The sequence below is a fragment of the Schistocerca americana genome, chromosome 5 (assembly GCF_021461395.2).
Source record: "Schistocerca americana isolate TAMUIC-IGC-003095 chromosome 5, iqSchAmer2.1, whole genome shotgun sequence".
Taxonomy (NCBI): Eukaryota; Metazoa; Arthropoda; class Insecta; order Orthoptera; family Acrididae; genus Schistocerca; species Schistocerca americana.
The window spans coordinates 177960185-177974339 of NC_060123.1; the positions used below are offsets into that span (position 1 = coordinate 177960185).

Genomic DNA, 14155 nt, shown 5'->3' on the forward strand with positions numbered 1-14155 from the left:
TGTTTATCTCTTCAAAGTCTGTAAAAAATGTAAATTTGTGGTTAGATCTTATGGGACCAAACTGCTTAGGTCATCGGTCCCTAAGCTTACACACTACTTAATCTAACTTAAAGTAACTTACGCTAACAACAACACACACACTCATGCCCGAGGGAGGACTCGAACCTCCGACGGGGGGAGCCGCGCGGACCGTGACAAGATGCCCTAGACCTAGCGGCTACCCGGCGCAGCTTCAAAGCCTGAAGTAAAAATTATTCCAGGTCTGCATCAAACTAGTCTCAGGACTGAGGACAACAACAACAACAACAATGGAATGAAAATTGTTAAGATGCCTATGATCGATTGCACAATATCGGTGATGCTTTTGAACAGGACTTGTCTCTTCTGCAGATTTAACGACATTTAGAATGTGTAGGAAGTTTACAATCAAACCCTACACCACACCAGAGGCACGTCACTTCGAGGCATTGTGTGCTCCCGAAAAAAAATCTGTTCTGCGCTCGTGAACGCTCATTCCATAGATGCTCTATAGACGTTTTATATCCCTGGCCATGTTATAAAAATTTTTGTTGCTGCATTGTGCATACTTTTTGTGCTAAAGACAACCTTTTTTTTTTAATCGCAGAATATCATTCTGGTATCGTAGATTCTTTTGATCTGTAGTGGATTATTTATATCAAACTTCATGAGGGAATAAATATACTCTGAAGCAGTGGCCAGACAGCCAAGCTCTTTAAACAGATATCTACAATATGATGGTGGGTGTGCCCCACATATTACTCTTAGAAGACGGTTCTGCGCAATTAAGACTTTCTTTCTTAAAGTCGAGTTACCCCAAAGCATTATTCTGGATGACATTACTGATTGAAAATACACTAAATATGTTAGCTTACTGGTTTGTCTCCTCCCACGATTTGCAATGATTATAAGTTCAAATGTGGCTGAAGTAAGTTGGTTTAGGAGTTCCCAAATATGCTTTTTCCAGTTTAAATTCTCGTCAGTATGAACACCTAAGAATTTTGAAGTTTGAACCCTATTTATTATTTCCTCGCAATGTGTTACTCTTATCATTGGCATAGTAGTAACCTCAGATGTGCAGAACTGAATATGTTACAGAATTGAGGGTGAGACCATTCACAGAAAACCGTTCCATAATACTTTTAATAACATTGTTTACTATTTCTTGCGATTCTGTATGTACGCTTGGATTGAATACAATATTAGTGTCATCTGCAAAAAGAACTGATTCTGCTTGTTGTGTATTATGCGGAAGATCTTTTATATACATGAGAAATAGCGGTTGACCTAAGACTGAGCTTTAGGGAACCGCATACATGATTTCTCATAAGTCAGAATGACAATCTTGAACTACAATGGTTGAACTGCTAAGTACAACTTCCTGCATTCCATAAAACTTCAATTTATCTAGAAGAATATTGGAGTCACAGTCAGTGCTATTTTATTGTTTTAATTCTTGTAAAATCTGGTGAGTGAACATGTAAATGGCATTTTCAGTAGAAAAATTGTTCTGAAATCCAAACTGTTATTTGCTGTGGGTATTACTGAGATACTATTCTAGAAAACAGTATTGTATTGAACTGGGGACCTAGAAACGACGGAGAGACTTCGTCCCCGCAATAGGCCTCAGTGGCTCACAACCTCACAACAGTCTACAGCAGTCCACTCACCCACCACCGCCCCATACCGAACCCAGGGTTATTGTGCAGTTCTGCCCCCAGTGGACCCACCGGGAACGTCTTACCCCAAAGTTTGGATGGTAGAGTAACTATGGTGCACGCTTACCTGGGGACAGTGTTTGCGCAGCAATCGCCGACATAGTGTAACTGAGGTGATATAAGGGGAACCAGCCCGCATTCGCCGAGGCAGATGGAAAACCGCCTTAAAAACCATCCACAGACTGGCCGGCACACCGGACCTCGACACTAATCCGCCGGGCAGATTCGTGCGGGGGACCGGCACGCCTTTCCGCACGGAAAGCAGTGCGTTAGACCGAACGGCTGACTGGGCGGGCTCTAGAATACAGTAATAATAGAGATAAGAGAAGTCTGTAGAGTGCAGCAGTCTGTGCTGACGCGTGTCCTGTGATGTGTGTGTTGCAGGACTAGAGGCGCAGCACCATGGAGGTAAACGTGATCACGACGAGTGGCGGGATTTCTGCGGCGGAGAGCTCGCGCTTGGTGGAGGAGGCGGCCAACAAGATGAACGGCCACAGCCGCAGCCACACGGTGGTGTCGGAGCACCGCACCTGCTCCAGCAGCTCCAGCATCATCACGGCTTCCACCACCGTGCTGCGTTCGCAGCTCAGCCGGGTGAGTATGGTGACCGCGCAGTGCTTGTTGTTGTTGTTGTTGTGGTCTTCACTCCTGAGACTGGTTTGATGCAGCTCTCCATGCTACTCATTCCTGTGCAAGCCTCTTCATCTCCCAGTACCTACTGCAGCCTACATCCTTCTGAATCTGCTTAGTGTATTCATCTCTTGGTCTCCCTCTACGATTTTTACCCTCCACGCTGCCCTCCAATACTAAATTGGTGATCCCTCGATGTCTCAGAACATGTCCTACCAACCGATCCCTTCTTCTTGTCAAGTTGTGCCACAAGCTCCTCTTCTCCCCAATTCTATTCAATACCTCCTCATTAGTTATGTGATCTATCCATCTACACTCCTGGAAATTGAAATAAGAACACCGTGAATTCATTGTCCCAGGAAGGGGAAACTTTATTGACACATTCCTGGGGTCAGATACATCACATGATCACACTGACAGAACCACAGGCACATAGACACAGGCAACAGAGCATGCACAATGTCGGCACTAGTACAGTGTATATCCACCTTTCGCAGCAATGCAGGCTGCTATTCTCCCATGGAGACGATCGTAGAGATGCTGGATGTAGTCCTGTGGAACGGCTTGCCATGCCATTTCCACCTGGCGCCTCAGCTGGACCAGCGTTCCTGCTGGACGTGCAGACCGCGTGAGACGACGCTTCATCCAGTCCCAAACATGCTCAATGGGGGACAGATCCGGAGATCTTGCTGGCCAGGGTAGTTGACTTACACCTTCTAGAGCACGTTGGGTGGCACGGGATACATGCGGACATGCATTGTCCTGTTGGAACAGCAAGTTCCCTTGCCGGTCTAGGAATGGTAGAACGATGGGTTCGATGACGGTTTGGATGTACCGTGCACTATTCAGTGTCCCCTCGACGATCACCAGTGGTGTACGGCCAGTGTAGGAGATCGCTCCCCACACCATGATGCCGGGTGTTGGCCCTGTGTGCCTCGGTCGTATGCAGTCCAGATTGTGGCGCTCACCTGCACGGCGCCAAACACGCATACGACCATCATTGGCACCAAGGAAAAAGCGACTCTCATCGCTGAAGACGACGCGTCTCCATTCGTCCCTCCATTCACGCCTGTCGCGACACCACTGGAGGCGGGCTGCACGATGTTGGGGCGTGAGCGGAAGACGGCCTAACGGTGTGCGGGACCGTAGCCCAGCTTCATGGAGACGGTTGCGAATGGTCCTCGCCGATACCCCAGGAGCAACAGTGTCCCTAATTTGCTGGGAAGTGGCGGTGCGGTCCCCTACGGCACTGCGTAGGATCCTACGGTCTTGGCGTGCATCCGTGCGTCGCTGCGGTCCGGTCCCAGGTCGACGGGCACGTGCACCTTCCGCCGACCACTGGCGACAACATCGATGTACTGTGGAGACCTCACGCCCCACGTGTTGAGCAATTCGGCGGTACGTCCACCCGGCCTCCCGCATGCCCACTATACGCCCTCGCTCAAAGTCCGTCAACTGCACATACGGTTCACGTCCACGCTGTCGCGGCATGATACCAGTGTTAAAGACTGCGATGGAGCTCCGTATGCCACGGCAAACTGGCTGACACTGACGGCGGCGGTGCACAAATGCTGCGCAGCTAGCGCCATTCGACGGCCAACACCGCGGTTCCTGGTGTGTCCGCTGTGCCGTGCGTGTGATCATTGCTTGTACAGCCCTCTCGCAGTGTCCGGAGCAAGTATGGTGGGTCTGACACACCGGTGTCAATGTGTTCTTTTTTCCATTTCCAGGAGTGTAATCTTCAGCATTCTTCTGTAGCACCATATTTCGAAAGCTTTTATTCTCTTCTTGTCTAAACTATTTATCGTCCACGTTTCACTTCCATACATGGCTACACTCCATACAAATACTTTCAGAAACGACTTCCTGACATTTAAATCTATACTCGATGTTAACAAATTTTTCTTCTTCAGAAACGCTTTCCTTGCCATTGCCAGTCTACATTTTATATCCTCTCTACTTCGACCATCATCAGTTATTTTGCTCCCCAAATAGCAAAACTCCTTTACTACTTTAAGTGTCTCATTTCCTAATCTAATTCCCTCAGCATCACCCGACTTAATTCGACTACATTCCATTATCCTCGTTTTGCTTTTGTTGATGTTCATCTTATATCCTCCTTTCAAGACACTGTCCATTCCGTTCAACTGCTCTTCCAAGTCCCTTGCTGTCTCTAACAGAATTACAATGTCATTGGCGAACCGCAAAGTTTTTATTTCTTCTCCATGGATTTTAATACCTACTCCGAACTTTTCTTTTGTTTCCTTTATTGCTTGCTCAATATACAGATTGAATAACATCGGGGATAGGCTACAACCCTGTCTCACTCCCTTCCAAACCACTGCTTCCCTTTCATACCCCTCGACTCTTATAACTGCCACGTGCTTTCTGTACAAACTGTAACTAGCCTTTCGCTCCCTGTATTTTATCCCTGCCACCTTCAGAATTTGAAAGAGAGTATTCCAATCAACATTGTCAAAAGCTTTCTCTAAGTCTACAAATGCTAGAAACGTAGGTTTGCCTTTCCTTAATCTTTCTTCTAAGATACGTCGTAGGGTCAGTATTGCCTCACGTGTTCCAACATTTCTACGGAATCCAAACTGATCTTCCCCGATGTCGGCTTCTACAAGTTTTTCCATTCGTCTGTAAAGAATTCGCGTTAGTATTTTGCAGCTGTGACTTATTAAACTGATAGTTCGGTAATTTTCACAATCTGTCAACACCTGCTTTCTTTGGGATTGGAATTATTATATTCTTCTTGAAGTCTGAGAGTATTTCGCCTGTCTCGTACATCTTGCTCACCAGATGGTAGAGTTTTGTCAGGACTGGCTCTCCCAAGGCTGTCAGTAGTTCTAATGGAATGTTGTCTACTTCGCGCAGTATCATATCTCGCATTTCATCTTCATCTACATCCTCTTCCATTTCCATAATATTGTCCTCAAGTACATCGCCCTTGTATAGACCCTCTATATACTCCTTCCACCTCTCCGCTTTCCCTTCTTTGCTTAGAACTGGGTTTCCATCAAAGCTCTTGATATTCATGCAAGTGGTTCTCCTTTCTCCAAAGGTCTCTTTAATTTTCCTGTACTCAGTATCTATCTTACCCCTAGTGAGATAAGCCTCTACATCCTTACATTTGTCCTCTAGCCATCCCTGCTTAGCCATTTTGAGCTTCCTGTCGATCTCATTTTTGAGACGTTTGTATTCCTTTTTGCCTGCTTCATTTACTGCATTTTAATATTTTCTCCTTTCATCAATTAAATTCAATATCTCTTCTGTTACCCAAGGATTTCTACTAGCCCTCGTCTTTTTACCTACTTGATCCTCTGCTGCCTTCACTATTTCATTCCTCAAAGCTACCCATTCTTCTTCTACTGTGTTTCTTTCCCCCATTCCTGTCAATTGTTCCCTTATGCTCTCCCTGAAACTGTGTACAACCTCTGGTTCTTTCAGTTTATCCACATCCCATCTCCTTAAATTTCCACCTTTTTGCAGTTTCTTCAGTTTTAATCTACAGTTCAAAACCAATAGCTTGTGGTCAGAGTCCGCATCTGCCCCTGGAAATATCTTACAATTTAAAACCTGGTTCCTAAATCTCTTTCTTACCATTACATAATCTACCTGATACCTTTTAGTATCTCCAGGGTTCTTCCATGTATACAACATTCTTTCATGATTCTTAAACCAAGTGTTAGCTATGATTAAGTTATGCTCTGCGCAAAATTCTACAAGGTGGCTTCCTCTTTCATTTCGTAGCCCCAATCCATATTCACCTACTATGTTACTACTCTTGCATTCCAGTCACCCATGACTATTAAATTTTCGTCTCCCTTCACTACCTGAATAATTTCTTTTATCTCATCATACATTTCATCAATCTCTTCGTCATCTGCAGAGATAGTTGGCATATAAACTTGTACTACTGTAATAGGCGTAGGCTTCATGTCTATCTTGGCCACTATAAAGCGTTCACAATGCTGTTTGTAGTAGCTTACCCGTACTCTTATTTTTTTATTCATTGTTAAACCTATTCCTGAATTACGCCTATTTGATTTTGTATTTATAACCCTGTATTCACCTGACCAAAAGTCTTATTCCTCCTGCCACTGAACTTCACTAATTCCCACTATATCTAACTTTAACCTATCCATTTCCCTTTTTAAATTTTCTAACCTACCTGCTCCATTAAGGGATCTGACATTCCACGCTCCGATCCGTAGAACGCCAGTTTTCTTTCTCCTGATAACGACGTCCTCTTGAGTAGTCCCCGTCCGGAGATCCGAATGGGGGATATTTTACCTCCGTAATATTTTAGCCAAGAGGACGTAATCATCATTTAATCATACAGTAAAGCTGCAAAGCTGCATGCCCTCGGGAAAAATTACAGCTGTAGTTTCCCCTTGCTTTCAGCCGTTCGCAGTACTAGAACAGCAAGGCCATTTTGGTTAGTGTTACAAGGCCAGACCAGTCAATCATCCAGACTGTTGCCCCTGCAACTACTGAAAAGGCTGCTGCCCCTCTTCGGGAACCACACGTTTGTCTGGCCTCTCAAAAGATTCCCCTCCGTTGCGGTTGCACCTACGGTACGGCTATCTGTATCGTTGAGGCACGCAAGCCTCCCCACCAACGGCAAGGTCCATGGTTTATGGGGGGAGGGCGCAGTGCTTACTAGGCCCCAAAATTTTTTTTCTCTCCTTCAGCATAAAACAAATAGTCCGCAGCTCGTGGTCTAGTGGTTTGCGTTGCTGCCTCTGGATCACGGGGTCTCGGTTCGATTCCCGACCGTGGCGGGGATTTTCTCCTCCTGGGGACTGGGTGTTTGTGTTCTCTTCATCATTCATGAACGTGCGAGATTGGACTGAGTAAAGATTGGGAATTTGTACAGGCGCAGATAACCCGCAGTTGGGCACCCCACAAACCAAACATCATCATCATCATCATCATCATCATCATCATCATAAAACAAATAAGGCATAAAAGCATACCAAATGAGGTGGTGCAGTAGAGAAACACTGGACGGCAGGACAGCGGTGCAGATGTCTATTCCGCCATTCAGACTTAGTTTACTGTGATTTCCTTACATTGCCTAAGGCGAATGCTGGGATAATTCCAGGCTTGTACTCTGTCTCTAGTATACATGTGGTGTCACTGCCAAACACCACACTTGCTAGGTGGTAGCCTTTAAATCGGCCGCGGTCCATTAGTATACGTCGGACCCGCGTGTCGCCACTGTCAGTGATCGCAGACCGAGCGCCACCACACGGCAGGTCTAGAGAGACGTACTAGCACTCGCCCCAGTTGTACAGCCGACGTTCATAGCAATGGCTCACTGACAAATACGCTCTCATTTGCCGAGACGATAGTTAGCATAGCCTTCAGCTACATTTGCTACGACCTAGCAAGGCGCCGTATTCAATTGATAATTAATATTATGAAGCATGTACCGTAACGAGAGATGTTCTACAATTGTGGATTAAAGTTAAGTATTACATCATCTACGTACTTTATTCGCAATTCTCAAGATATTGTCCTGTTCCAGACCTCACGCCAGTCAGCGTGTAATTAAACGCGTGCATTTCGGCCTCCTCTAGAAATACAGTGTTGGCTCTTCTGCCAACACTACAAAAATACATATCCTCGAAAGGCCGTTGAATGCTCATCTTCCTTCCTTTTACAGTGCAAATGCATATGAAAAATATTATCATATGTGCCTGTGCAAGAAACTGTCGGTGAAGTCTACGCACTTTATTTCAAAATATCGTCCATGCTCAATTATACTATCATCAATATGTTTTCTAATCACTGCAAACTGACTTGTACGAAATCGAAGAGCAAAATCCTCTGCCTGACACACAGACGACGTTGCGATCAATTAACTTTTGGTTTTGGCATGTTCACAGTCAGTACATATCTTGCGATAACGTAAGTCAAGTGTCAACTTGTTCTGCGGTATTTACACAGCTTTCTAACGGATCAGTGCAGTGTTTGTACCATGTTCCAGTAGATAAACACGAATACCATCTCGTCATCAACGTTTTTGTTTTGGAAGGTTTACTGCCAATCGAAAGAGCTCATAATTCCTTGAAGGTCTATGCGCGATCCGTAACTTCATTTTCATGGATTAAATAATCAACTGTCGAATTAAAACTTGGTTGTATTTGTCCTGAAGATGATGCACACGAAGAGATTCTCAAAACTTCAATCACAGATAAAAAAAATTCGACAAAGGGCAGATTATGATACTATTGGAAGCTTGGTGATTGGAGTCGTATGGAGTCTCTAACGTTATAGACACATCAGAAGAAAGGATTCAGTACACTTCATATGAAGAATAAACTGTGAAAGCGCTTTGTGAAACGTAAGCCTAAAAAACAAATACTAAAATGTTACTCACCCATGTTCGAATCGTTCTAAGAAAAATCCAACTGTTTTTGCCCAATAGTTTGTTATTGTGGATTAGTTGAGAGCCGGGGGATCTGCAAAACAGACAACAAAAACGAACCACGAAGTAAGTCCCATGTCCTAAAGAAGGCTATGGTTTGTGTTTTCTGGGATGCAAAACAGCAAAACGTATATTATTGAATTCGTTTGGATGAAAAAACACTTAGAAGTCTGCGATGAAAAACAATATGTTTCATCAGGACAATGCATATGTTTACAGAAGTGTTTTTGGCAGTGGGGAAACTGAGGGGTTTGAATTTCGAGTTGTTGGAACATTCACCTTATTCATCACATTTATCACCCTGTTACTTCCATCTATCCACACTTGTTAATTTTGTGGGTGTAAACGGTTTTGCATCCAGAATATGACAGACCTACTAGAAGTGCAGTTCTGCAATGGAAGCAACTCTCTGGAAAAAGTTAGACAAAATTCATTGATTTAAAAGAGAATCACGAAATGCACGTATGTTTGACGTAAAAACCATATTTTTCACTTCCAGGCTTACAGATTAGTTTCAGACCCTCGTAACATCAAAGCTGAGCAGACACTGAAACAAAAATCTCATTGTCAGTATTCTAGTTCTACTTATTTCAGACAACCTCTCCCATACTAAATCTTTGCCGCGCTCAGTATAGCGCAGATTTTTAAATTCTCTGCTTTCTATTCCAGTCTAATGATTGTCTTCAGCTTTAAGTATTTCCTGATTTGATTTCATTTCTGGTCCTACAGAACCTGCAACTGAAAACGAACGCCGCTGAAAATGATTCACACAGCTATAATATTTAAACAAATAACATATATAAGAGGTTATTCTAGTGAAATATTATCTTACAACGGTCACACTAAATGTATACCAGAAGAAATACTTCCCAAGGCTGCAACAGCACGAAATCTACGACGACATGATAGGTTTGCGTGCAGTCAAACTTCCAAAATAGCAGTCTCCTATGGATTCGCAGGGTGGGCGGATGTAAAACCTTCAATTTTTTGTCCAGTTCACTTCGTACACCCAGACCACCGCTATGCTTCTGAGTACTTCTGAAATCTGAACGCACTCTAGTTCCCTAGTTTTACATTGAATCAAAAAGTCAGTACTGGAGAAGAATGATTTGGTTTCTTTAAGTGACCACTGTCACTTCCTTTCTCTACTCTCTACTGATAGACCAACTTTTTCTCTCTCTCAAATCTCGATGTGACTGACTTTATATGCCAAGAAATAATTAACACGTGTAACTGTCTCAGGAATACAAGAAATCTCGACAGACTGTGGGGTACATACACCTTTTTTCAATGGACACATTCCAAGCACTCATGAGCAGTCCAATTGGAGGCATCTACCTAGGAGTACGCAGCAACCCCTTTCGCTCAGATAACAGCAGAAGCTCGTCATATTATGGACTCTATAAGACGCTGAAGATTTTGGTGATTTCTCCTTATCCGTGGCCGCTCAGCCGCTGCCACAACTCATGGAGATTGGTCAGATCTGGGTCCAAGGTGCACACATGTAGCTCAATTCTCTCTCAGATGTGCTCAATGGGACTGAGTTCAGCAGTTCTAGGGAACAACAGAAGCAATTCATGACCACAGAGTGTCCTCAAATTGCTCTGACCGTATTTGAAATGTGAGGTGTCGCAGTTTCTTGCTGAAGGCATGGGTCACCTGCAGGGTGCAGAGCAGTGGGCCAACAAAAAGATATACAGGAACGGACAGAAGATTTCTACAACGTTCACTGATGAATGATGGCAAATTTTTAGTCACCTCATTTCATCCACCGTGGACAACCTCCACAGGACAATACTTCCTACTTGAATGGTGCCCTATTGGCAAGTTGGATTTATCTCCTCTTGTCGTTTTCAGTGTACTTGAATTCTTCTTTAGGTGTGTACAACGGCACTTCACTCCAGGCAACATATTTCCATGCTATGAACGTCCAATGTTAATGCGCCCCTGCTGATGACCATACTTGAAGATGTGCAGTGAGTAGAGATTCAGTGGGGTATTAGCCTGTATACTTCCTAGGAGGCTTTTCTGGATCGTATAGCAGCTCACCAGCTGTAGTTGTCGATCTTTGGATTGTCGAGTGATGTACAGTAATGCGGTATGTCTTTGAAGGTTGGTCTGAACACTGCATTGCTTTCTGGGTATGGTCCTATTGGAGGTGGTATGCCGTTGTCTTCCTCCAACCTTCGAGCTGACTTACCCAGCCACTTATAGGAGAATCAACTGTTCAAAGTGGACTTCGAAACACAGTGCAACTCGATATTCTTCACGATATAAACTAGAAACATTGGCACATGAGAAGCCGAGTATAGGCTCTATAACTTCAAAGCGTAGTGGCCCATGTGTCGGGCATTCAAGATCTGATTGTGATCAAATGGGTTGATATCGTGTGTATTGCTCATTCTGTTCTCAACTATCACGACAGTGGTCAATATGAGGCCTGTCGGCTTCCTGGTCACGTCACACGCTCAATTTACATTCGCCTTGGCTACAGGATCTGTCTCTCTTTATCGCAATCTCTGGTTACATTGCTCAGAAGTGTGCATCCTTCTTTGCCCCCAACTGTAATATACATGGGTTCTCTATGCAACTTGAACAAACTTTGTTCCGTTGTCCTCGTTGTGACACAGCACTGGGACAACATAGTGCTTTGTGAAGAAGATAGGCAACCAGATAAGCTTCCAAGCAGATGGGTTGCCTAACGACGTCGTTGAGCCATTAAAGACCTAGACCTATAAACTTGTGCGATTTTACAAAATGTGGGAGAAATTTCTGTCCCCGTCAGCTAGAAAAAGGCATAGGGAATGATACAGCTAATGTAGGAGTGTATAATTTTGCACATGTTTTATGAAATGAAGATATTACAAGACAGGGAAATTTATTTTACCACCATTATTCGGATCTTCTGACGTTGGTGATCTAGCAGTCAAGCACTATACCCTGGACGTATCAGCTTCAACCCTTGGTAGGAGAAGTGATTTTTCCTCGTTCCAGTCTCTCCAGGACCGCTCCAGGTCCCTCAGTCTGCTATCAAGTGAGTACTGGGGTTCTTTCTTGTTCTTGTTCTCTTTCCTGTGCCTTTCTCCCACTCCTTCGCTGGGTTGGCTGGCAAATGGCTCTGAGCACTATGGGACTTAACAGCTGTGGTCATCAGTCCCCTAGAACTTAGAACTACTTAAACCTAACTAACCTAAGGACATCACACACATCCATGCCCGAGGCAGGATTCGAACCTGCGACCGTAGCAGCCGCGCGGTTCCGGACTGCGCTGGGTTGGGATGATTATTAAAGGATGTGGCATGGTTAAGTTAAGGGGTGGCTGGATGCCCTTCCTGTAGCCACTCCATTAACGCCCACCTGCAGGCGGAATATGCGTACCCAATTTGTCTGCGTGTAATGTTATTCATGTGACAGTGAGCGACAGTGTTCTTATTGTTTGCAAATCCTGTAACTGAGTTGTAACTTTGGTACCAGCCTGGCATCACCAAGTGGAGTGTGGGAACTGCCTAAAAACAACATCCAGGCTAGCTGACACACCGATTCGTCGTTCAACCATCGGGTGGGTTCGATCAAGGGCCAGCGCACATCCCAGGCCTTGAAGGGACTATTCAGGTGGGTCAATGCTAGAGATTGGTTGTTCGCGAACTAACGGCTCCAAAGGAACGGTTCACCAAGATGAACAGAACGAGCGATGAACGAATTCTAATGAACGGTCTTTCATAGTTCACCTCGGTCGCGGCTTTCTACTTATAGTTCCCGGGAACGGGAAACTGTTGGTCTCGTTCCCGAACGGCACGACGGCCGGTCTCGTTCCAGTCTGTCTCGCTCGGCCGGACTTCTCCTTCTTCGCGTCGCCACTCGTCGCAGTTCCACTGCCGACTGCTAATAGTTGGTTCAGTACCGAGTTTTTGTTGTTCGATCTGTTCGCTTCGCGCGCCCATTCTAGATCAGTTCAAATGGATCTAAGCGCTATGGGACATAACATCTGAGGTCATCAGTCCCCTAGAACTTAGAACTACTTAAACCTAACTAACCTAAGGACATCACAAACTTCCATGCCCGAGGCAGGATTCGAACCTGCGACTGTAGCGGTCGCGCGGTTCTAGACTGAAGCGTCTAGAACCGCTCGGCCACCGCAGCCGGCCTAGATCAGTTTCAAACCTTTTTTGAACTCTGTACTTCTGGTTATTTTCGTATTCGATTCAGCGTCCACGACCGGTAATTAAAATGTATTTTATAATTACGTAAATTACATAACAATTACGTGGTATGTAATACATACATCTTTTCAGGTAACAAAACAGCGTGTCAGCTTATTTCACTATTTCGATAAACAGTAGAAGAAATACTTGTAAAAAGGCAAGATTTTTTGTTATTACACATGCAAAGGACGTCGGCACGACACACACTCGTGGCCATTTTCCGTCTTTTTTTGATCCAAGGTAAAAGAGCTTGTTCATTGTTATGGAAGGCAGACCGACTTACAACCGAATGAAGCCCGCGCTTCGTAATCGAGTGTATGGTGTCACATTTTTTAAAGAGAATATGATAACTCCTACAATATTATTTCAGTGGTACAGTGCGGTGCGCGAAAAATCGGCCCCGAGTACTAGCTGCTCATTGTCGCTTACCAATTGTCATCTATTGTTTCGAAGTTGTTTGCACTAGCTTATTTGTTATTTCTTCACTGCCTAATTATTACATGTTTATCTATTCTGCTCGTAGCGGTCAACAAATCGTGTGTAATTAGCGAGCAGTCTGTACTCGGAACTGGTTTTTCGTGCGCCTCCTTATATTATTTCACTGCGATCAGTCACATAACGCTACAGTTGGCTAAACGAGATGTTTTGCAGAATCACGAAAATTACAAGTGTGTGAGAATTCTGTTATGAATAAAAACTCTGTACTCCAGGGAAACGGTGAACGAGTGAAAATGAGCGGTTCCCAAAAAAAGAGCGATCACCAGCGAACTAGTTCCCAAGGCTGAACGACTTTGCCCATCTCTTCAGTTCCCATGAGCTCACCCCCAAGGCTGCACTCTGTCTGCAGTCAGACCAGATGCCTGGTGACGTTCTTGCGCCATGGATTCACTTTACCTTTATATTCGTACTTTAATTTTTTCACTGATACTTGCATAGTGCACCGAGTACAGGATGCTTGTGCTCGCCACATGCTGCCAGGGCCGCATGCAGACGATATTTTAGCCGGTTTCAGTATCTTTTCTAGTTGCTTCAGGGTGTTATTGCTTGTGTTCAAATGTAATATAGGTCACAGTGCTGTACCTTGTAACTAGTTTTCAGGCTTCAGCTTCTATTCTTCTTAATGCAAGTTCAATGTATTTCTTTTA

At 44.5% G+C, this 14155-nt stretch overlaps 1 protein-coding gene across 1 annotated transcript in view; it reads left to right on the forward strand.

Moving 5' to 3' along the window:
* Positions 1-14155, forward strand: part of LOC124615289 (very long-chain-fatty-acid--CoA ligase bubblegum) — a 192541-nt gene that overhangs the window by 100199 nt on the left and 78187 nt on the right. The window contains exon 2 of the mRNA XM_047143066.1: positions 2121-2330. Coding sequence (XP_046999022.1) covers positions 2139-2330 — 192 coding nt within the window. The 5' untranslated portion in view covers positions 2121-2138. The remainder of the gene's footprint in view (positions 1-2120; positions 2331-14155) is intronic.